The 25,665-nt window shown below is 35.5% G+C and overlaps 1 protein-coding gene across 6 annotated transcripts in view; it reads left to right on the top strand.

Annotated features, from left to right (window-relative positions):
• Positions 1 to 25,665, top strand: part of Tex2_1 (translational regulator orb2) — an 80,524-nt gene that overhangs the window by 3,053 nt on the left and 51,806 nt on the right. For 5 of the 6 annotated variants that reach the window (XM_011182297.3, XM_011182294.3, XM_011182296.3 and 2 more), the window contains exons 2-3: positions 21,755 to 22,387; positions 22,521 to 22,819. In XM_011182297.3, the coding sequence (XP_011180599.2) occupies positions 22,363 to 22,387; positions 22,521 to 22,819 (324 nt within the window). In that variant the 5' untranslated portion in view covers positions 21,755 to 22,362. Of the gene's footprint in view, positions 1 to 74; positions 231 to 21,754; positions 22,388 to 22,520; positions 22,820 to 25,665 lie in introns of those variants that run through there. The other variant, XM_054230023.1, reaches the window with a different exon arrangement.

The following is a 25,665-nucleotide window of genomic DNA, read 5'->3' as shown; positions in this document are numbered from 1 at the left end:
TTAGCAAATGTAAGAAAGAGGAAAGAGAGTACAGAATTTAAAATACATTGCGAAACAAAAACAAACCGAGAAACTAGTGAAAAGAAAATAAAAGTTTTTTGTAAAACGGCTAGAAAACAAAATAATGTCTAAATAATTTAAGTCAACGGCAAAGCGTCGGCACAGACAATATAACCTAAAAAAAAAGAAAACATCAAAGATAAAATACACAAAATAGCCAAGAAAATAAGGTAAAAAGTGAATAAATAAATTTTGCAAACGCAAATAAACAATAAGGAAAAGTTGTTGTATAATAACATATATCGCTACGTGTATGTGTGTGTGAAGAAAAACTATGTAAAAACAATGGAAATGAGATTGAGTTGATGAGAGGTGTTAGATTTATTTATACTACACTAAATTCTTCAAAGGCTGTGATTTGAGCTAGCAAAAAGCGTGTAAACATGCATACATAAAATTAGTATATACATATATATTTATTTGTATGTATATAAAATTGTGTATAAATTTTTAAACAGTGTAATATTACTACTTTTGCAAGCTGCATAGTTAACGAGCACATCAAATATGATAATTAATTGTTGTACCTCCCAAATAGTTATTATATCACTGCAATTTGCGCGCACATGTCTATGCATATACTATACATATATTGTATGTATGTATGTATGTATTTCGTTTATTTTGCATTGCCCCATTTTCATTGCCCCAGCTGCTCTACAACTAGCCTTTGTTGCCCCAATTTTATACGTATGTATGTATGTGTGTATATAGTGTAAATAGCAGAGCATTTCAGTTCAGACGAATGCTCTCAGTAGTCAGCATACAATAGCCAAAAATTGAAACCCTTAAGCTAAAGCTACACGTTTACATGTCACATGTTTGCAATAATGATTATACTATAATACAGTGTTGGTCATAGTAATGGTAACATAGTTTGAGAAATTCTTATTAAATGAAGGAAAAACAGAGAAATAGTTGATTATGTGTGTTAAAATACATTTTAAAATAATTTCAATATTTAAAGAAACATTTGAAAATGGACAGTTAACCTGTTAAGAAAAGCTTTATCTGTTTGTTCTTTGTAAACGTATGTCTATTTACATATCGGTCAGCGAAGGTTCTAATAATCTTAAAACAAAAAATAAAATTGAAAAGAAGGCAATTTGACCCTAATATCTTCAGTAATATCGTTATAGTGCCTATATTTCGACATTTACAGTATCGAGGAATCAATTGGGGGGGTTAATAGTCTTCCAAGTCCCAATTGACTAGATTATAGTGAATGAGAATCGCGAATTTAACCTGAGCGAATTGTATTATAAAGAGTTCATATATCGTTTTTGTTGCTGTTGCACCGGCACAAAAAATCCCCAAATGATTTTGAACAATGCTACCGAGTTAATAGTTCGGGTCTGTTCCAGTTACGTAGACCCGACTTTCGTGTGTACGTTCATATTTGATATATGACACTAGTAAACAGCGTTTTTAATGTAGGGAAATTTTTAGCAGTTTTTGTATAAATTTGATGCCCTGACTCCAAATCTGTTGTTAGTTTTTGCCTAGGACCTCATTTTTTGAAATACTAATATCTAAAAAATGAGAGCTGATAGTGAAAAACTGATTTTACATTTAGATTCAGCGCCCCAAATATAGCTAAAATCAGCTCAAAAATCCTTGGCAGCAAAAATATATTTTTTTTTTGTTGGCCTGTGTAATCTATTAATTTAAATAAATTTCTCATAGGTTGTGGGAACCTCTCTGGAACCTCGAGAGTACTGAAATATTTTGGCTAAATAATACTGTTTTGGTTAGTTGTAATAAGTTTGAAATTCTTTATATTTTCACTATAAAAATATTTTAATAATAAATTTTAACCAGAGGTAATATTTTTGCGTTCGGTATTATGAATAAGGATGTCCCTATATCCTACTGTCACATACGTTTGTAAAGGGTTTTTCAAAAACGGTTTGGAGTATCAAAGATATTATTTACTCTTGTGAGAGTATATTAGACGTCGTGAGATAACACGTTCACCAAACTTGGTTTTCAATAAATCGATTGTGACATTCGCTGTGTGGCTTGTGAGTCACATCCTGTTGGAACCACATATTGTCCAAGTCCATGTCATCCAATTCGGATCAACAATATTCGAATATCATTGAGCGGTCAGACAGGACAATTATGACGACCATAAATTAGACGTAGCGCTCTTAAGGCAGTAGTCTGCTTTAGAAGCCGAAAAAAGCGTTTTTTTTAGCAATTAAAAAAAAAAAACTTAAAAAACAATATTTATTATTAAAAAATATTGAAATTTTTTCAAAGTTGTAAGTATTTTTTTGGAGCTCCTGGAGACTGCACTTGTAAATCGGTGACCAAATTTTATTTTTAATTTTTATAAGTTTATTTTCTTTATGAACTAAGAAAATACTGAAGAAGTTATAAAATTACAAATTTTTTCGAAGATTGAAAAAAAAATTCACTTTTTTAAGAAAAAAAAATTGACTTTAAGTTGCAAAACAAGTAGTTTAAATAATACTTTTGTCCAACTTTTTTAGTTCAAATAGAAGATAATTTAATACTGAAGCTAGATCACTTTGGTTTTTTTCGATCGGACATATATTTGTTTTGCTATCGCCGGCACCGTTTTCTAACACTTGTGAAAATGAAAACTCCAGAAAACGCGCTTAAGGAGTTATATACAGTTAGAATTAAAAAAAAAATCGATTTTTTTTATTTAATTTTCTTAATGTACATATATTATATACTAGCTTTTTTCCCGCGGCTTTGCCTGCAGTGGAGTCATTAAATAAGTATGAGAGATAAAGGGCAAGGGCATAATAATAGCAATGAGTCAATATGATAACTAAATTTGATTGTTTGGCTAAGATCAACAATTTTTAAAAATTACTACAGACAGAAGTTTCAACACTTTAATATATGCTTATTGAAATGCAACAACAAATGTTAAAATATATCCGAGATATCCGGTATCCTAGGTATTATAACACTATTTCCCTTACCGACACCTGTTAATATAGTAGCACCAAGTATGTTTTGTCCAAATTTTGTTATCCGAAGCTTTGTTCCATTACATAGCCGAGGAGCATCTAGATTTCGCATAAGCATTACTGGTACATTTAGTTGCAATTGAAATTTATGTGACGGTACACCCGATAGTTCAAGTGAATTTAAAAGCTCCACAGGATATGAAGTACTTATTATTATTAAACTTTACCACCGGAACAGCACGTTCCAGCAGTTTCATCTTTCCATTTAAAAGCATCGCAGTACTGACATTTTTTATTCATTGAGCCAATAACAATTAATAGATGATTATGTTATTCAATTGAAGGATCATATTGAAACCCAGTACCATAAAACACAGCCCAATCATTACGCATTAAATTTCTGCGGCGCGTGGTCTGCATGTCTGCATTATGAATTCTTCTCGCCTGCGATTGTTCTGGTGTTTCTATTGCTCTTCTAGTTGTCTGCAGTGCAGCTTGTCTTTCTAAACGAACTCGTGCCTGAAGAGGCGTTTCAGCTGTTCTCAAAACTCTTTGTTGCTCTTCTTGTTGTTGTCTTCTCAGCTCTGCGTGAGCCGAAGTTTCTTGATTTCGTGCAACTTTTGCGGCCCGGGCCGCATAAGATCGACCAGATTTCCGCTTTCGAGGCATTTAAGAAAAAAAGCAGAGTAAAAATTAACATCAGCGAGTAAGATCTAAAATAATAAAGTAACAGCTAACCATAAAAATTACGGATAACCTCAAAAATTGGAATAGTTTTATACTGCATGTAACGACAGAAGAAAGTCACAATATATATATATATATTTGGCACAGGAACCGCTTTAAGCGATTATAGCCGAATCCACCAGAGCGCGCCACTCATTCCTCCTTTTTGCTTTTTGGCGCCAACTGGAAACACCAAGTGAAGCCAGGTCACTTTGCACTTGGTCTTTCCACCGGAGTGGAGGTCGTCCTCTTCCGCGGCTTCCTCCAGCGGGTACTGCATCAAATACTTTCAGAGCTGGAGTGTTTTCTTCCATCCGTACAACATGACCTAGCCAGCGTAGCCGCTGTCTTTTTATTCGCTGAACTATGTCAATGTCGTCGTATAAATCGTACAGCTCATCGTTCCATCGTCTGCGGTATTCGCCGTTGCCAATGTTTAGAGGACCATAAATCTTGCGCAAAACCTTTCTCTCGAAAACCCCAAGAGTCGTCTCATCGGATGTTGTCATCGTCCACGCTTCAGCGCCATACATCAGGACGGGAATAATGAGCGACTTATAGAGTTTGATTTTGGTTCGTCGAGAGAGGACTTTACTTTTCAATTGCCTACTCAGTCCAAAGTAGCACCTGTTGGCAAGAGTGATTCTGCGTTGGATTTCAAGGCTGACATTGTTGGTGTTGTTAATGCTGGTTCCCAGATAAACGAAATTATCTACAACTTCAAAGTTATGACTGTCAACAGTGACGTGGGAGCCAAGACGCGAGTGCGCTGACTGTTTGTTTGATGACAGGAGATATTTCGTCTTGTCCGCATTCACCACCAGACCCATACGTTTCGCTTCTTTATCTAGTCTGGAAAACGCAGAACAAACGGCGCGGTTGTTGCTTCCGATGATATCAATATCATCGGCATACGCCAGGAGCTGTACACTCTTGTAGAAGATTGTACCCTCTCTATTTAGCTCTGCTGCTCGTATTATTTTTTCCAGCAATAGATTGAAGAAGTCGCACGATAGTGAGTCACCCTGTCTGAAGCCTCGTTTGGTATCGAACGGCTCGGAGAGGTCCTTCCCGATCCTGACGGAGCTTTTGGTGTTGCTCAACGTCAGCTTACATAGCCGTATTAGTTTTGCAGGGATACCAAATTCAGACATCGCGGCATAAAGGCAGCTCCTTTTCGTGCTATCGAAGGCAGCTTTAAAATCGATAAAAAGATGGTGGGTATCGATTCTTCTCTCTCGGGTCTTTTCCAAGATTTGGCGCATGGTGAATATCTGGTCCATTGTAGATTTTCCAGGCCTAAAGCCACACTGATAAGGTCCAATCAGTTCGTTGACGGTGGGCTTTAGTCTTTCACACAATACGCTCGACAAAACCTTATATGCGATATTGAGGAGACTTATACCACGGTAGTTGGCGCAGATTGTGGGGTCTCCCTTCTTATGGATTGGGCAGAGCACACTAAGATTCCAATCGTCAGGCATGCTTTCTTCCGACCATATTCTAACGGGTGATTTTTTTGAGGTTAGGATTTTCATGCATTAGTATTTGACAGATCACGTGGGATTTCAGACATGGTGTCAAAGAGAAAGATGCTCAGTATGCTTTGACATTTCATCATGAATAGACTTACTAACGAGCAACGCTTGCAAATCATTGAATTTTATTACCAAAATCAGTGTTCGGTTCGAAATGTGTTTATCGACAAATTTTGTTCAGCGATGAGGCTCATTTCTGGTTGAATGGCTACGTAAATAAGCAAAATTGCCGCATTTGGGGTGAAGAGCAACCAGAAGCCGTTCAAGAACTGCCCATGCATCCCGAAAAATGCACTGTTTGGTGTGGTTTGTACGCTGGTGGAATCATTGGACCGTATTTTTTCAAAGATGCTGTTGGACGCAACGTTACGGTGAATGGCGATCGCTATCGTTCGATGCTAACAAACTTTTTGTTGCCAAAAATGGAAGAACTGAACTTGGTTGACATGTGGTTTCAACAAGATGGCGCTACATGCCACACAGCTCGCGATTCTATGGCCATTTTGAGGGAAAACTTCGGAGAACAATTCATCTCAAGAAATGGACCCGTAAGTTGGCCACCAAGATCATGCGATTTAACGCCTTTAGACTATTTTTTGTGGGGCTACGTCAAGTCTAAAGTCTACAGAAATAAGCCAGCAACTATTCCAGCTTTGGAAGACAACATTTCCGAAGAAATTCGGGCTATTCCGGCCGAAATGCTCGAAAAAGTTGCCCAAAATTGGACTTTCCGAATGGACCACCTAAGACGCAGCCGCGGTCAACATTTAAATGAAATTATCTTCAAAAAGTAAATGTCATGAACCAATCTAACGTTTCAAATAAAGAACCGATGAGATTTTGCAAATTTTATGCGTTTTTTTTTTAAAAAAAGTTATCAAGCTCTTAAAAAATCACCCTTTACAAAGAAGCTGATGCATGCACCTTATCAGTTCTTCGCCGCCGTATTTGAATAGCTCGGCCGGTAATCCATCGGCCCCCGCCGCTTTGTTGTTCTTCAAGCGGGTAATTGCTATTCGAATTTCTTCATGGTCGGGTAATGGAACATCTATTCCATCGTCATCGATTGGGGAATCGGGTTCGCCATCTCCTGGTGTTGTACTTTCACTGCCATTGAGCAGGTCGGAGAAGTGTTCCCTCCATAATCCCAGTGTGCTCTGGACATCCGTTACCAGATTACCTTCTCGGTCCCTACATGATAATGCTCCGGTCTTGAAACCTTCTGTTAATCGCCTCATCTTTTCATAAAATTTTCGAGCATTACCCATGTCGGCCAGCTTTCACAATAAATATAGAAAAATTATAAACAGTTGAAACTATATTCAATTGAATTAGATATTTTCGTTACCGCCTGTAATACAATGGGACGGTATTACAGCATTCAGGGTTGAAACTTCATGACTGTAAAACTTCATTACTGAAGTACATAGCTAAATTTGACGATTTTTTGACAAACAATTGTTTTATCTTTCGTAAAAATTTTTTTTTTAATATAAAGTACCCTATGTTGCTTCTAGTACCTTCAAGAGTATATGTACAAAGTTTCATGATGATCGGTTCAGTAGTTTTTGCGTGAAAGCGTAACAAACAAACTTACATTCGCATTTATAATATTAGTAGGGATTATAATACACACAGAAAATTTCATATCGTTCCGGTGAATATTTTCAAAGTTGTAAGCAAATTTGAAAAGGCGTTTCAGAGTGCTTGGAAGTACAAGGTCCGAGCGGCAGCGCGTTTTTCTCAAAATGGTGTTTTCAAATTCGGTGACCAACATTACTCGAAAACGGCTAGACCGATTAGTCTCAAATTTTAACACGACCTTCTTAAATATATTTTTTAGTAATTAATTGAAGATTTTTTCTCTCCGATAAATATTTTTTTTTTATAAACAATTTAAGGCTGAAATTTCGGTGAAGAATCGATTTTTTTTTTCGAATTGGCCTCTGGAATTTTAAAGACATATTCTTGGATAGTTTTGGAAGAGATTCAAAACAAAACAAAAAATCGATTTTTTGAAGCCTGTAAAGCAGACTACTGCCTTAAAATTTAGGCCACAGGCTCCGAATTTCGGTACTAATTTTAATGTTTTCGACTCGTTGTTGGATCGTATATCTTTCATGGATGAAATGGGAAACATTTGAAGATAAATGTCAAAAGACCGGTTGAAAAATATGGCTTCGTTTGCTGTCCCTATCGGCCTACTTTTGTAGCGTCCCTTTTGAAAACCCCATTATATGTCTGTTCGTGTATGTGCTCAAAAACATCAGCTGAACATTCCCAATTCCGTGTGTCTTTAATTAATGCAGCATGCGCTTACAAGTCAAAATTCCTGCATTGCACCACATACATATGAATCTCCAATTCTTTTTCTACTCTCTTTACAAATATCTATACATACAAACATACATACAAACATACAAAATATTTTGGTTGCAATATGGTTGCTGACATCTTCGCTATATTCGTATCTGTGTGTGCCATCTAGCATATATTCCAACAACAACTACAAGAGCACACGCTTAAACAATTACTCCACTACATACGCACGTACATATGTACATATTCCTAGCATCAGCGCGCATTGTATTTGCCAACCCTCGCTTAACGCTTGGTAACCCAAAAAATTTTTACCAAAGCTTCAAAGCTGACTGGCTGGCGGTGGTGCATAAAGTAACGGTAAACGACTTTTTTGACACAGCAAGTGCACGTGTGTATGTCTGATTGTATGCATGTATCTATATCTATTTCTATCATATACCCGTTAGCATAGTATATAACGCATGTTAGCCAGTCAGTCAGTTACTTGTAGATAGTTGATGGGGTCAGCAAGCGTGTGTGCGGGCGGCGGAGTCCCTTAAAAGCAGTAGCCGAATTAAAATCACCGAGAGCCAGAGTATACATACATATGGATAAAGTAGAGTAAAGCCAAAACAGCACATGGCCTAGTTTGCCAATTCTGCTTTGATTTGCTTTTTTCGTTTACTACCTTTTTGTATGCGTTTCTTTGTATGTATGTATGTGTATGTGTATGCGTATATTTTCATTTGCTATAGTATTACTATGGCATTTGCTGCTTCCGACCGACAATCAGTTCAGTCCAATGCTTTTCGATACACACACACACACACACACACCGAGATCTGGTTCACTGGCATTAAACTGTTAAGGTTGTACTAGGTACACATGAGACACATCTCACGAATTTTTTTTGCTTTCTTTAAATTCAATACATAAATACTTTGTACATACATATGTATGTTTGTATATGCATTTTACTTGTCATTGGCGAAATGAGTTCAAGTATGGAGCATAATAGTTGCCATTATATTTATTACGCTTTGTTGTTTTTGTTGGTGGACTCACTTTGCCGGCTAAGTGAAAAAAGTTAGAAATTAAAATAAAATATATTCTTTATCAATAGCATATTGTAATTCAAACATATTAACTTATGTATTAATTATGATAGTTAATTATGTCAAAGTGCATCGTACTTAATATTACTACTACTTAATATTATGCCAATATATATAATAGAAGTAAATCGGTAATTTTTTAGTATTTTTAAATGTAATTAAATATATTTTTTTTTTGTTTTTAAACTTTAACACAATTTTATTGAATTTTTCTAGAGTACAAGAATATTTTTTTTCTCACTTTTAAAATGGTGTCTGAGGATATTTTTTTGTCTACTGCCTTCGACGCGAGGTCCCAAACTGCTCTATTTATCAATCATCAACCATTTATCTAAAACAAAAACACTAAATATTTGGTTTTTAGGACATTAAACCTATAAAATAAAATAAAAAACAAGTAAGGAAGGCCTAAGTTTGGGTGCAACCGCACACTTTATACTCTCGCAATTTATTGATATAATTTTATTGATATTACACACAATTTGACTCATATATTTGGCATAAAGTCCAATAGAATAACGAATATCATCATATATAGTATATGAGGGCTGAGGTAATTCTTGAACTGATTTCACTCATTTTCACCACCAAGGTACACTATATCCAAGACTATATGCTCACTTAATTTTACTAAGATATCTCACATATTAACCGATATATGCGGTATAAAGCCCACCATATTTTTGAAAAACCTATAATTAGGTATATGGGAGGTAGGAGATTTATGACCCGATTGTAATAATTTTTGAAACAGAGACACAGTATTAGAAGAAAAAGATTCCCTCTGAGTTAAATAAAAATATCTGAGAGATTTTCCGATATTTTCAGAGAAAAATTACCCTAAGGCACTAAGTTCTTCATATTCGATATCCGGGGCCTTGAAAAGTTATACTCCGATTTCGATATTTTTCCACAAGTGATGCCACAGCTCGAGTACAGTATTTGTGTAAAGTTTTATTCCGCTATTGGTTCCTGATGTATACATTATAAAGTGAACGAATCTGATGGAATTCAAAATTTAATTATATGGAAAGTAGTCGTGGTTGTGAACCGAAATCGCCCATTTTTCATCCGTGTCATCATTGGAATCGGTCGAGTAGTTTCTGAGATATTGTCTTTGACCCATAAGTGGGCGACACCACGCCCATTTTCCATTTCATGGAAAAATTTAGTGCACCTTTCTTCTGCCATTTCTTCTGTAAAAATTTAATGTTTCTGATATTTCTCGTTAGTGATTTAACACACTTTTAGTACTTTTAACTAACATTAACGCACTTTTCAAGGAACATGTGTACCAAGCTTCGTCAATTAATTATCTTAATTTTTACCGAAGTTGTTTTTTTTTTGGTGAAAAAATATGTTTCCAAATAGCTCTTGTCCAGATAATCTTGTTCACGAAATTAATCTAAATAGCTCTACTTCAATTTCCAGGTGCCAAGACAATTTACATGTGGATGTACATATATATTTTCAGTATCGACTGTGCCACTATGAGCCATTGAAACTTCATATTTTCGGAAAAAAACGTCGCTCCAAGAACTTGTAGGATCCTCCATATAACAAATAACATAGATCATCAGATACTCACCAAAAACTAGCAGAAGATAAGATAAGATATAAGAATATCAAAAATTCATCGGTCGGTAAAAAAAACTAGAATATTAGAACCCTACAGCAACAGAAAGGCTGCGATGTTTTATCGGTTGTTTCGAACTCTAGATATCTGACCAGATGTTATGAACCTGATTACGGTTAATAAGAAAGTAAATATCGAGAAAATTTAAACAATAAATCTAAATATGTCTATCCTTAGATCCACCATAAATATTTGATAAAGCATTTAAAAATTATCCATTGAGTGAAGAATTTGTCCCCACAAACTATAAATATCAGTTTCATAAATTCAATTTTCTTAGGAAGTACCTGAGCCTCCATTGTACGCTTTGTTTTCCTAAAAATAGATCCCATACAGTTCACGTATATAACTACGAATTCCAGAAAATAACAAAGAAGCTCTAAACAAATAAAATGCAAATAATAGGTTAGGAAAATACCGAAATCTACCATGCAACAAACATCTGAAATTTGAGTATCTATTTAGGCGCGCAACACTCGCCTATACCCTCGTTAGCCAGCCAGCAACCCACTTGCCACCGACCGCACGAAGACCCAAACAATACATAATCGCTATATGTTTTTTCACCCACTTAGTATTCCGCTCTTTCGCAACATTGCACTGCACTCTCTTTCAAGCTTTTGTTTTGTTTACCTCGATTGTTTGTGTGCAAGCGCAGCGCTCTTTTGTCGCTTTGCAGCGCTCTCATGAGTACACAAACGTTCGATAGTAGGGCAAAATTATGTATCGATTATGTGGCATGGACCGACGGCCGACCGACCGACCGACCGACCGAGACCACTAACGATTCACTGCTTACAAACATCCGACAGCAATGACAGACACAGGGGCACGTCATTGTCGCTATGCCGCTGGAATTGACGAGCGTGAGTGCGAGGGTGCGGGCCGCGGGCGGTGTGGATGTTCATGTAGCAATTGACAAAAACATCGCAATCGCAAATCGCATAAAAATGATGATTGTCTTGCTTGACTGCATCGCTGTTTTGCCTCTCGCCTCGTCCGGTGCTAGGTCCATCGCTGCAGTGTCTATACATATTGTGGTGGGGGTGTTTATTAGCTTACAAATAACTGCGTCGACAAAAAACAGAACGTCGACCGCACCGCTCGAGCAAGGGTTGGAGTGAATGGGGCCACTGGGCTGGCGGTCACACATTAGCCGGGTGGCATTGCTCATCGCGTTGCGACGTTGCGGCTCAGTGGGCCGCTTCAATGGCATTTCAGTTTGACCAATTTTCACGTCTATGTCTATTTCTCACTATTCAGCTAGCTTTTGTTTCCAGCTCGTCGAATAGTCTGCGATGTTTTGTTTGGGTTTGCGCTGCTAATCACCATGCGACATTCATTCACATGCCTGTAGGTATGTCTGTATGTGGTTTTATTTCTATAGACTATGAGTTTGCTCGTTCATTTGTCTAACTGGGTGCTCCACGCGATAGCCGTTGAATGGAATCAGAAATTTACTGCTCATTTTAGTACTTTAAATGGCCTTCCGCCACGCTTGAGTAGCAATGTAAGGGGACTTTTTTCTGGTGGAGTGGTGCAGCCGTGTGATAGCAGACGTACATATGTAAATTTGATTCATTCATTTATGCTGTGGGAACATGGATTGGTTCATGTGCAATACTTTGTTGCCAGTTGTACGTCGGCATGTTTTTAATCCGCTAATGGCTGTCTTTCATATTAAGTTCAGAAGCTCAGACTTGATTTTAATGTATTAGTTCTCTTTTAATTTTTAAAATATATCACAATATTGTAAAATATTAGGTTCGCAAAATCTCCCTTCCGTTTTTTTGCTCTTTATTCAATGCTTTATAAAAAGTGTCAGAGTATCAGTGAGGATTTAGTTCAAATATGCGCAGTTTCGTTCGATAATCTTTTTCCATCTAGACGGCAACTTAATAATACCCCGCTCGTAGAAGCCCCTCTCCTTATTTGCGAAGAACTCGGACAACCACTTTTCACAAGCCTCTTTTGAGTTCAACTTTACACCACCAAGGGCGTTCGTCATGGACAGGAACAGGTGGTAATCACTTGGCGCTATGTCCGTGCTATATGGTGGATGCGATAAAACCCCCTATCCGAGCTCCCGTAGCTTCTGACGTGTCATCAACGAATTGTGTGGTCTGACGTTTTCCTGGTGGAACATATGGGAGCAGGTCATAGTGGATGATTCCCTTCGAGTCCCTCCAAACACACAGCAAAACCTTCCTGGCCGTCAATCCCGGCTTGGCCACAGTTTGGGACGATTCACCGGCCTTCGACCACGACCGTTTTCGCTTGATATTGTCGTATGTGATACATTTTTGGTCGCCAGTCACCATCCGCTTAAAAAATGGGTCGAGTTCGTTCCGTTTCAGCAGCATATCGCTTTATTCAGTCCAGAAGGTTTTTTCTGCGTCAAATCATGCGGCACCCAAACATCAAGCTTTGTTGTGCATCCAGCCTTCTGCAGATGGTTTAAAAAGGTTTTCGTGACTAACTCACATCTCCTGGGTGATGCCACGAGATGCCACACGTAGGTCTAACTCGACGTTTTCCATAATTTGATTGGTATTCATCGTCACAGTTCTTCCGCCGGCTGGCTTATCCGTGATGCCGTTTTCACCCGCTCTGAATCGTCGGAACCATTCCTCTGCAGTTCGAAGTGATAGAGTACCATCCGCCAAAACACCATTAATCTCACGGAACGTTTCTCTAGCCGATTTGCCTTTAACGAAGGAAAACTTTAAAATAGCGCGAATTTCGGCGTTAGTGAACTCCATGCTTACACGTCTATAACTGTTGAACGCAATATCCAAACTAATCAAGACCATTCAAAGATGTATAGTATAGCCAGATATGAGCGATTGTAGCGATTTTTTATATAGCCGCGAAATTAAAAGAAAAAAAGCGGAAGAGAAATATTTTACAACCAATATAATACAAGATCAGACTTTTAAGCATGATGTTCCGTGATTAGTTTGACTGACTATCTAAGGGCTGATGAATAAGAATTGGTTTAGTTTTGCACCCGACCTATGGACTAATACTTGAAATACGTAACTGCCTTATACCCGAAAGACCTCGGGTCTTTGAAAATTATAATTGATGTTACTGCCTTCTCGAAACAAGATTCTTTAAAGCATGATCTCGAACATAATCTAGTATAAGTCGGTTTTGTCTGAGCTTTCAGAGAACTTACTCATTTTGTGTTTTTACATTTTAGTATTGTAAGTTTGGAAACCCTTTAAGAGTGATCACTATGGGTCGCCGAATATTCGTTGTAGAAAATATGACTTTTCACCTTGAATCACAATATTTTCCAAAATATTCCTTCTAATAAGAACTTTCATCGGCTAAAACTGGCTAATTATCTAGTAACTTACATACCCACCCTTGTAGAAGCAATAAATTCAATTCAGAAAGGGGATTCACTTCATGTTTTATTTGCAGTGAGTTTTGAAATCAACAAACGAGCATGACTTACAATAAAACAATGCCTGTGATTATTGCATTTCGTGTGTGTGGCCTTCATAAAAATCCAATCAGTTTAATATGGTGAAATATGTCAATTATTTTGTTCTTTCGAATTAACAATGTGCCCTCTAGGGATACTTTTAGGTTATGAATTTGGGATTTTTCAAGGGTTTACGGTATAATATACAGCAAACATATTGACTGGTGGAGAATGAATATCTGTCTTGTTGACATCCGTCAAATGCTAAGAGAGAGTGTTTAGAGAAATTTAAAAGAGTTCTATTGTAAAACTCTTTCTTCCTCTTTTCTTCAACTATCTATTAGGTCTACAACTTCCGCCGTTTTTCAATAGATGTCTCCAGGGTCAAGCACTGGTCGATTAAATCGTTTTATATCGATCTTGGACATTTGTGTCAACATTTACCCAACAAAATATTTGTAGAGATCTGTTTGCATCCCAAACTTATCCTCAACTGAAAATGTCACTTTTTGAGCCAAATTCTCGGCATTTACGGAAAATTTTGCTTTTCTTTTTTAATTAAAAAAAAAGTGCGGCTGAGGCTCATCGAATGCTTTCGGAAACGTACGGTGAGGCTGTCTTAAGTGAAAAAAGCCTTAAATTTACAAAAAACGGCGGAAGCAAAGTTGTATTATAATACATTATTTTTTTTTTGTTCAAAGTGCATAAATTGATCGTAAAAATATATAAAATTTACCCATAAAATAGTTCAATCAGCCGTTTCACAAGTTCATATTTTTCCAGCAGGCCATATTAGACTCCACATGAGTATAAAAACAGATTTTAACGTGCACAATGGGGTTCTTGTGTCGTGTCACGCATAGCGTATTCATTTAAAGCTTCATTGGGATTTCATTGCAGTTAAAATTGATTAATTGTTTACACACATTCAATTAATGCTATCGAAAGTGAGGAATATTGATAGCATACTTAACCTCTATTTCGCTTTGATGCGCACAAGTGTTCGAAAGTGCACTGAGATATTTACAAATAAATCAAAAGCAATGTAAATCATGTATGAACATTTATTTCGTTATAATAAAATTTTCTGATTTATTACTACAATCTAAAGTTGGCTGTTTGTAACAATAATAAATATTATTCCTGTATAAATATTTCAGTTTTACGTAGTGAGTTAATCCATATTGGAATCCACAGTTCCTGAAGGGTTAATGTCAGTACATTAAGACATGGATAGAGATTTTTGCTTTAGATAGACTTAGATTGTTTGTCAGGTAAACAGATTCTTCTCATTATATATAGTATACTATGGCTTCGTGGAGGAGGTAGCCACAATGAGATTCCTATATTTATTACGATCGTATGCTAGCCTCTTTGGTTGACTCCAGCTTTTTTGGATCTTTGATATTTCGATGTCGAAATTTCTCAAGATAAGAGCATGTCGGCCTTTTCTTCGGTTAGCTTGTGGTTTCCAGTCAATAGCGTTCCCGGCGATTGTATCTGCATCTCGCATCAGAACATGCCCCAGCCAGCCCGATTTTCTTTTGAGGACTATTACTCCCGAAAACTTTATTCTCTCCGTACTTGCTCTTGTCACAAACTTCATTCAAACCTCTGAATTTTTCATATATTAGAGCTAACCTTGGTTCAATATAAAACTCGTCTTGTATTATCATTATTTTTGGTATCTTCATACATTTCGGTTTTATTTTCTTTTGTTGTGTTATTTGACTATGTATGTATATGTACAAATATTTATTGAAGCGGCATCCTTATAAATATTAATATTTCTTAAGTAAACATTGATGAAATTAGCAAACACCACATCTTCGTTATTTTAATAATTTAGCAAAGGAGCATTTTTAATAAAAATTATATTTATAGGGTTATGTTGAACTAGATAACCAATATTTGTATACAATCTGCATATATAAATATGTAATATGAAAATAACGACATATAAATAGCTCAATCTTATCTTGTTAACTCTAATTATTATGTACAAGTTTCTATATATTATATGTTAAGTTCAAAGTCGAATTCGCTTCGTTACTTGAGAGTTGTTAATTTCTACTTTTATGTATAGTTGTGTTCAAAATAATAATAGTGCGAGTGTTAGAGTCTTATCTATTGAAATTGGAAAAGAGGCGAAATATATTATGGACAGATGAAAATAAAGTCGTTATTTTTGGAGACGCAGGTTCACGACAGTGCATCATCGTCTACCGAAGACTGAATGCCACCCTAGACACACTACGATAATGGAAAAACATAGAGGGTCAAAAATATTAGTTTGGGCTAGTCTTATTTTTATGGGGCTGGGCCCGTCACTGCACTGTCATGGATCAACATGTCTACGTTGATTTTTTGAATGGCACAATGTTACCTTATACTGAAAACGAAATGTCTCTGGAATGGGTCTTCCAACAGAATAATGACCGGAAATATAAGTTGGCTAGCCAAGGAGTGATGTCGCATCAAAGGGATCTTAATCCTCTTGGTCTGCGCAATAGTCTGACCTCAATTCTTTATGTAATAGTGAAAGATTCTTGGGAAGAAATACCTAAAATTCGTTATGAAGGCCTAGTCAACACTATGCCGCGTCTCTGTAGATAGTTCTATATAATAGGGGCTTTTCGACCAAGTACTGAACCCCCTTTCTTTTACCTATGTTTCAGATACTTTTTTAAGGGGTTATATAAAGTTAGGAGGTCGAAAAAATGCATTTTTTAAGGATTTTTCGAACCAAACTATTTGGTTTATTGATTTGAAACTTGGCAGGGTTATATTATGACAACCTTAAACTATATTCACATATTTTTTATTGCCAAAAATAATTATCGGGAACGTTGATATTGCCAATTTTGCAGAGGTCCGCAAAAAAAAGGCATCTTGCGGTGAGCACGATATCTCTGGACTGGATTATCTAAAATGGAAAAACCAAATAAGTTTCATTAATATAATAAATAATCTAGTGATTGATCGAAGGAATTAGCAAAAAAAAAAATTGTTTGACAAAATGGCGGCTACTCAAAGCAAAAGGTTCGATTTTCGACCAAAATTCGGGTCTTTAATTGTTTATAAAAATAAGAAATTTTCAACGGATGGGGAAATCCTTCGATTTATTACTAAAAAATATATGTAGTTAAGAAGCTTGTGTAAAAATTTCAGACCGATCGGTTCAGCAGTTTCTTGCTCACCGACTTTGAAAACACCGTTTCGAGAAAAACGTGGTTAAAGTTTTGAAAGCACATTACATGTAGTCGGTGCGCCTACACTAATGTGTCTATAACTTCGAAAATATATTGAAATTTAGTGTGTGTATACTCAGATATATATATATATATATTAAAAATCGGTTTTATATAAATAAAAGCTATATATTATGTAAAATTAATGTTTCTGTTATGTTCGTACTCAATTTCAACACGGAAAAAAATTAATAAACTTTTTATAAGAAATTCAAATATTGACTTCTTAGCACTATTATTAATTTGAACACAGCACATAGGTTAAAATCTTTTTAAAATAGTCTCGATTGGAGACTAGCTAGGTGTAAATTGAGTTTTTGCTCTAATAAATGATAAGGATCCCACAAAATACTGTTGAAAGTACAGTCCAAAAGTGCCTTAAATACACAAATCAGCTGTTTACTTTTTCTTTCTCATTTTTATTAGTTATTGTCATTTGGTAAAGCTTTTATTATATTGTTTAAAACAGTGGTTTTATAAATATTTATATTTAACTGTGAATTTGTCTTTCAGTTGTAAACAAAAAAACAGCTGATATGAACATTGGCATGCTGTCCATTTGTTCTCAGAAATTAGTTCTTGTTCACGCTTACTATAATATTCCTATCTAAAATCTGTTAAATAATTATACATAAAAAAATAATAAATTATATTTTGTTTAGTGCAGATTCTCCGAAATTATCAACGAAATTTAAATTTAAAAACAAATGACAATTATAACTTGTCACTTTAAGCAAATTAATGCCAAATTAATCGCTTTTAAATTGTTTTCATGATTCACGAATCTACTCTAATAATGATTATCTACTTGGTGGCATCAAGTTTTTAATTACTGTTATCAGCAAATAGCTATGTGTGCGAATATGAATATGCCTCTTCTTTTTTTGTTTTTTAACATCATGAGTCATTCTAAATAAATTGAAAATAATAATACGATAATTATATATATCGCTTCTGTTTTGTTGATTATTTCAACAAATTTTTTTAGAAGATTATTTAGGAAACCGAATTGTTTTCGGTATAAAATGAGCTAATTCCCAAAAATTTTAAAATTTTAATCTTTGGTAGAGACCCTGCTCTTTATAATTATCTCAAAGTTAAAGAGGTGTTCTTAAATTAAGTCGTTGGAAATTTTGAAATTATGTATATTCAATTCGACTTAATGATGTCAAAATTGTAAACTGATTACTTTGTAACTAATCTAAAATTAGTTACGGAACTAGTATATATGCTTTTATTTGTCTGTTTCTATTTATTTTGAATGAAAATATAGAAAAATTTAAGAAACTGTAAATCAAAATGAACAGCAACAGCTGCTGTCAGCTTATCTTTCGTTGCTTTTATGTTTTGAGGCAGCGAATGCCTCGCGCCGATTAGTCATTTCCACTAATTTAGTTTACAATAAAAATGAAATGAGGGAAATACCGTCTTGCTCACAAATGTAGAACGCACAAACATGCCCCGTAAGAAAAGTAACTAGGAAGTAGGACGAACTTCTTAGTTGAGAAATACTTTCTATTATATTAGGTCTACAACTTTGCTTCCGCCGTTTTCCAATAGATGTCTCTAGGGTCAAGCACTGGTCGATTAAATCGTTTTATATCGATCTTGGACATTTGTGTCAACATTAACCCAACACAATTTTGTAGAGATCTATTTACATCCCAAACTTATTCTTAACTGAAAATGTCACTTTTTGAGCCGAATTCTCGACATTTGCGGGAAATTTTGCTTTGCTTTTTTAATTCCAAGAAAAGTGCGGCTGAGGCTCATCGAATGCTTTCGGATACGTACGGTGAGGCTGTGCTAAGTGAAAAAAGCCTTAATAGATGACTAGGTTAGGTTCTATGGTTGATCCTCTAGGTGGAGATCATACTTGAGTTGATATAGAAATCCGTTTGTGAAGTCAGAAAATCTTCTATAATTCATTTCATGTATAGACAAAGCGTCTTGAACTTCAAATGAGTTTTATTTCCTTTCTCGCCTGCTCACCAGAATGGTTTAAGATCCCAAGTGGTTTAATCTTAACTTTTCGAAGGCTTTCAAAGACAAAGTATTCATATAGGGAAATTAAAACCCATACAAATAGGGCTTTCCTTAACTTGTTGAGGGCGATTTCTTACAACAATAGCTTTCGTGGACCCCCGGGGATATGTATCATTTCATATTTTTTCAAATACTAATGTTAGAATTTTCCTATCGTGGATCTTCCCAAATATTGTATATGACATATTTTTATGTTCTTAGTGTCAACAAAAAATCGCAACGTCAGTTGGCTTCGTCAACGCTAAAAGAGTGGCCACGGCAAGAGTGCCGCATAAGCATTTTGTGTAAAAATAAATATAATGACTGAACATATAAATAAATATCTCATATACGAGTATGCATGAAGACAAATCTTTATGACTGTATCTTTTAACGCATTTGTTCGGTCATCAGCGGCAAAGTGTGGTTGATGTTGTTGATGGTGCAAAGTGTCGTAAATAATTATTGCTACTACTGAACATTTTTGAAGAGCTTTTGCTTTTTTGTTGTTATGAGAGACTCCTAATTTTTTTGTGAGATATACTTGGAAAGTACTCAATATTCTTTACATTTGTTAGTCTCTTTTGATTCAAAAATATTTGGATTAAGAATAGTCTTTTAATTAAATAATGTGTTGTTGTCAATAATTGAACTAATTCTAAAAGCATTGTTTCTAAATTGTTCAATTAACTGAACTGAAATATATGTATCTCGGACCAAACCCGTTTTGCAATAACAATATAAATTAATTAGCGTACACCAAATCTTCGAAGATTGTGTTTAATTATTTTATTTATATTATTGTTGTAGAAGTTACTCTAACCCTGTTTAGTGGTGAGAAATAAGAAATAAAATGAGTCGAATATAGTCAATTTTTCGTTTTTGAAAGCGCTTCTTCATGCTCCATAAAGTGCAGTTCTTCGATGAAATACATATCTGCGAAAGCATCCTAGTAGATATTGTTCGAATATTAATTTTCTATGTTCCTCTCTTTTAGATAGGTAGAAGTGGTATTCAGATCTATAACCATTTCATGTAGACTGTCAAAGGTCACAATTTTCTCTAAACAGAGATCGTGTTTGATTCTTTCCTCATGTTAGTTAAAATGGTTCGGTTTCTTACAGTGGAGAAGCTAGACTATTGGACAAGTATAGGGTTTTCTATAAGAGCGCTTCAAAAAGTTTTTGATAATAAAGTACATTCGGGCACGCTTGAACTCAATTTTCGATGGTTTGCAAGCATACATCGGCCGACACTGATGCAATTTCACGTTCGATATTCGTACGAAGCTCATCAATCGTCGCTGGCTTGTTGGCATAGACCATAGAATTGTAGAACGTAGCTCCACTGGAAATAGTCTAAAGGCGTCAAATCACACGATCGAGGTGGCCATTTGACTGGGTCATTTCGTGAGATAACACGTTCACCAAATTTGGTTTTCCATAAATCGATTGGGACATTCGCTGTGTGGTTTGCGGCGCCGTCGTGTTGGAACCACACATTGTTCAAGTCCATATCATCTAATTCGGGGCAAAAATATTCGGTTATCATTGAGCGGTAGCGATTCCCATTCACAGTAACGTGCGGGTCTTGATCATTACGGAAGAAGTACGACCTAATGAAACCGCACTAACCCGTAATTTTTTTCGGAATGCATTGGTGACTCCTGGAGTACGTGTGCATTGCTGAAGCCATTCGGCCAGAAATAAGCCGACCATAAATTTGACGTAGCGCTTTTGAAGCTGAGGCCACTGAATTTAATAATTTCGACTCATTGTTGGATCGTATATCTTTCCATGATGAAATGGCAAACATTACTGAAGAGAAATGTTAAATGAAAAAAAAAAAATTAAATTTGGCGTCGTTTGCTGTCACTATCGGTCTACCTTTGTAGCGTTCCTATTGAAAACCCCCTTAACCTGAACTTTTTTACATTTTTCTGGTGCAATGTGAGATATGATCTGCTTAATTATGTCACTACAAGCGTCTAAAAATAGATATTCATAGATGAATGAAAAACAATTAGTTATATAAGGAATATCGCCTAATTGTAGGCAACGATTTTTATTAAAATGGTTCTGTTGCCTACATTTAGGCTCTAAAAAACTTCAATATTAATATTGAGCGTTAAAAAATGTTTTTATCACTCGCTGTAACTCTATATTGCCATTTTAATATATTTATTTGCACATAACGGTATTATTATATTTATTTCACTAATTCATATTTCAATATTCTCTCTTTTTATCTACTTATCGGTTTTGCTGGTTTGCTGTGCTTATGGCTTGTATAACGCCACGCTCTGCTTGTGCGCGAACAACAACAATCCTCAACCATACGAAATGTATGTACATATATATGCAACAATCAACACATTGCCAATTCAACGAACAAACCAAAATATAAATAAATCATTTGAACTGACCAAACAACGAAACACAACTACATACGCCTGTCTGTATGTCTGTATGCACATAAATAATTATAACAATTTGGCCAACACTCACTCAACATCTATTATATTCTACCAAAATTTGTTGTTATCACCGCTGTTACTCAATAATGCGCATGCCAAATTACAAAAACAAAAACATATATTATTTTTTTCCTTCGGTAATTTGTATATCTTTTGGCGCTCCCAAAACCCCATCTTCTGCGGTGTACTCACCTTATGTATATATGAATCTATATGCATGTGCTGCTTTCTAAATTTAGGGCATCATCAATAGCAGCCAGAAAAAGCACAACCACCGTCGTCGGGACGCACGAGAGAGCAGCAGCAGCAACAGCAGCAACGTGTGGGCATTAAGTAGTCGACCGGCGCTATTGAAGGAGAACGCATTCGTTGCAGTCGAAAGTCTTTCGCACGCGTGCATATAGATAGTATGTTTGCGACGGATTTATTATTTGTATTGAACTAGAGTTGCGGAAAGTTTGAATCAACTTGTTGGAAATTGAATTAAACCGTTATTACAACTTCACGACGCAGCCTGCAGTTGGCAGTTTGAACATTAAATTTACATTTAGCTTAGCACGAAAAGCACAACAACAGCTAGGCAAGGTGTTAGTTGAGCCAGCGTTTTAATTGCGTTTCGCTTGTGCCAGAAAGCTACACTCAAAAAACAACAACAAAAACAACTGTTATTCAATATAAAAGCGTTTAAGGTGAATACATGCGCTCTTGATTATTTCCGCCGCTCTCCAAACCAACTGCAATAACTGCGACGACGACGACGACGACGAGTTTCAGCAAGTACTTCGTCGATTAAAGTGACGACCGGCTAAAACAGCGCAGAGTACGCTTGAGAACGCACACATATAAAATGGATTCACTTAAAATTCCAAAAGGTAATAAGCTTGGCGTATCATTATAATAACTGCATGTGACTGACGTCACACAGTTTTTTATTTACTTTTATATTTATATTTATATTTGTAGTGTTATAGTTGCTAAACATATGTTTCTTTGTTTCGCTTGCAGGTGGCAATAGCAATGCGGCAGGTGGCGCCGGCGGCAAACCCACTGGCAGCGTACCAATCACCGTGCGATTTAATGCCGGCGATGAATGTATTGACGATATCTTTCAGTCATTTCACAATAGCAACAATAGTGGCGGTGGCGTCGGCGGTGCGGGTGTTGTTGCCGGCGGCAATGGCAGTGTAGGCGGCGGCGGTGGTGGCGTTGGCAGTGGTGGTGGTGGTGGCGGTCCGAATGCCGGCGGTGGGGATTCCCTGTCGAGCAGCCCATCGCAACATCATCAGCTGCAGGCACAACAAAATGTAAGTGTGTTTTGTGTGTCTCTGTGTGTGTGTGTGTGTGTGTTTATCGTAATTAAAATAATAGCAATTAATAATGTATATTCATGATTATTTATGCATATACAGGTGGTTTGAACTCGCCAATTTTTTTCTGTTAGTTAATTATTTTGTTAAAATTAACTTTGCAACTCAATGTGTTGTAAATTATATTTCAAAATTAGAACTGTAGACAACAAGATTAAGAGAGCTTAAGAAGTAACAGGGATAGAAACTATGCTGGATTCAATATTGACAATTTATACCTGGTTAGCAGTCCTTAGCCGTATATACATAAATCTAAGTCGGTACTGAGTACGTAGACACGAAAGTTGTGGGAACGATATTGTTGTTAAGGGGTTAAATACAGTTAGACGGCCGAAAAAAAGTGAATTTTCCAGAATTTTTTCTGAGAAAACTTTTTTAATTTATTGATCCAAAAATTTATTCACATATTATGGTATCGTTTAACTGTATTTTAAGACTTAGTACTAGTAAAAATATTTATTTGAAAAAGAGCTACAGCTGATCTCCAGGACCTCCTCTCAAAAAACACGTTTTGCGGTGACCACTATATCTCGGAACTGGATCATTTGAAATTAAAAAACCGAACAGATTTCGTTAAAATAATATTAAATCTAGTAATTAATCGAAGGAATAAGCAAAATAAAATTTTTTGACAAAATGGCGGTTTCTCAAAAAAAAAAAATCGATTCTTCACCGAAATTTCGGCCTTAAATTGTTTATAAAAAAAAAAAAAATATTTATCGGAGAGAAAAAATCTTTGATTAATTACTAAAAAATATATTTAAGAAGGTCGTGTTAAAATTTGAGACTATTCGGTCTAGCCGTTTTCGAGTAATGTTGGTCACCGACTTTGAAAACACCATTTTGAGAAAAACGCGCTGCCGCTCGGACCCTGTACTTCCAAGCACTCTGAAACGCCTTTTCAAATTTGCTTGTAACTTTGAAGATATTCACCGGAACGATATGAAATTTTCTGTGTGTATTCTTAAATATATGTACATTAAGAAAATGAAATAAAAAAAAATCGATTTTTTGAAAATTCTAACTGTATGTAACGCCTTAATGTGTTAAAAAATTAATGGTGTGTTCAAAAAATAACGGGAATTGTAAAATTTTACGGGTTTGGAGAGTCCTTTTGTCAAATTTTTAAAATATTTATATATACTGAAACGATGCCCTAGCCTCCATATACGCATGAATATTTTTTTTTTCAACAAACGAGAATTCCCGTTATTTTTTTAAATCCCTCGCAATCTCTTCGACTGCTACCATATATATATACATGTATGTATCTTACAATTTAAGAGTTTATTATCTTTAAAATTAATTAGTTTAGGTTAACTCAGTTTAGAAAAGAAAAAGTATTTTTATTCTCTTTTATATATTTTATCCTCTCTTTTTAAACACTCCATATAAAAAGTAGTAGTCCGAAACATCGGGTGCACCTGTTCCAAGAGCTCCTCTTCAGGAAACGGTGATAGTAGGAACTTGTGTTAAGGCAGTAGTCTGCTTTACAGGCTTCAAAAAATCGATTTTTTGTTTTGTTTTAAATCTCTTCCAAAACTATCCAAGAATATGTCTTTAAAATTCCAGAGGGCAATTCGACATATTTTCGAAGCTAGAGCAGTTTTAGTGGCCGAGCGTCGAGCAGGTGCGAATGCTCAGGCAGACCTTTAAAGCGCGTTTTCTCGAGTTTTCATTTTTACAAGTGTTAGAAAACGGTGCCGGCGATAGCAAAACGAATATATGTCCGATCGAAAAAAACCAAAGTGATCTAGCTTCAGTATTAAATTATCTTCTATTTGAACTAAAAAAGTTGGACAGAAGTATTAATTAAACCACTAGTTTTGCAACTTAAAGTCAATTTTTTTCTTAAAAAAGTGAATTTTTTTTTTCAAACTTCGAAAAAATTTGTAATTTTATAACTTCTTCGGTATTTTCTTAGTTCATAAAGAAAAGAAACTTATAATAATTAAAAAAAAAAAAAATTGGTTCGACAGTTTCAGATGCATCGCACGACCTCCATCACCGGCACCGATTTACAAGTGCAGACTCCAGGCGCTCCAAAAAAATACTTACAACTTTGAAAAAATTTCAATATTTTTTAATAATAAATATTTTTTTCTAAACCTTAAATATAGTACACTATCGTCTTAAAATTCCGTTTACCACAATCATTTCCTTCCCTTTCAAACAAAATTGCTAAAAAACGTTTTTTTGGCTTCTAAAGCAGACTACTGCCTTAACTGAAAGAAAATAAAAACGTTTAAATTTACCAAAAAATTTATTATTAAATTGATATTTTGAAAATCCTAGACCGGCCTAACCTCTTAAGAGGGTCATCCCATTTGATGGAATTTTTTTTTAAATCATAAATCATAACGTGTCTAGAATACGGTAGTTTAGTGATTTTCAAAAATTCGAAGTCGTTTTATAGATACAGCAGTTAAAAAGGAGCTGTCCGAACAACAGAGCGCTGGCAACTGGAAACGTTGAACCTGTTTTTCTCAAAATTGTGCTTTTCAAACTTTCCTCTATCGTATCTCAAAAACGGCTTGACCGAATGACTTGAAATTTGCATATGTCAACGCAAAACTTCTATTTTTTAAAGCATAAAACTAAAAATAAAACACAAAATTCCATTTTTTTAGAGGCGTGGGTTTTTAGAACGCTGTTACTCATGTTCCACACAATATTTTTAAAATTCAATTAAAATTTATATTTATACTGTCAAAATATATGTAAATAAAAGATAATAAACTTAACTATTTACTGGTCTTAGACAACAAATTCTAAAAAATCTC

The sequence above is a fragment of the Zeugodacus cucurbitae genome, chromosome 4, assembly GCF_028554725.1.
Source record: "Zeugodacus cucurbitae isolate PBARC_wt_2022May chromosome 4, idZeuCucr1.2, whole genome shotgun sequence".
In the NCBI taxonomy this organism is placed as follows: domain Eukaryota; kingdom Metazoa; phylum Arthropoda; class Insecta; order Diptera; family Tephritidae; genus Zeugodacus; species Zeugodacus cucurbitae.
Note: the sequence above shows the minus strand (reverse complement) of the source record. Positions and strands in the feature narration are given on the sequence as shown.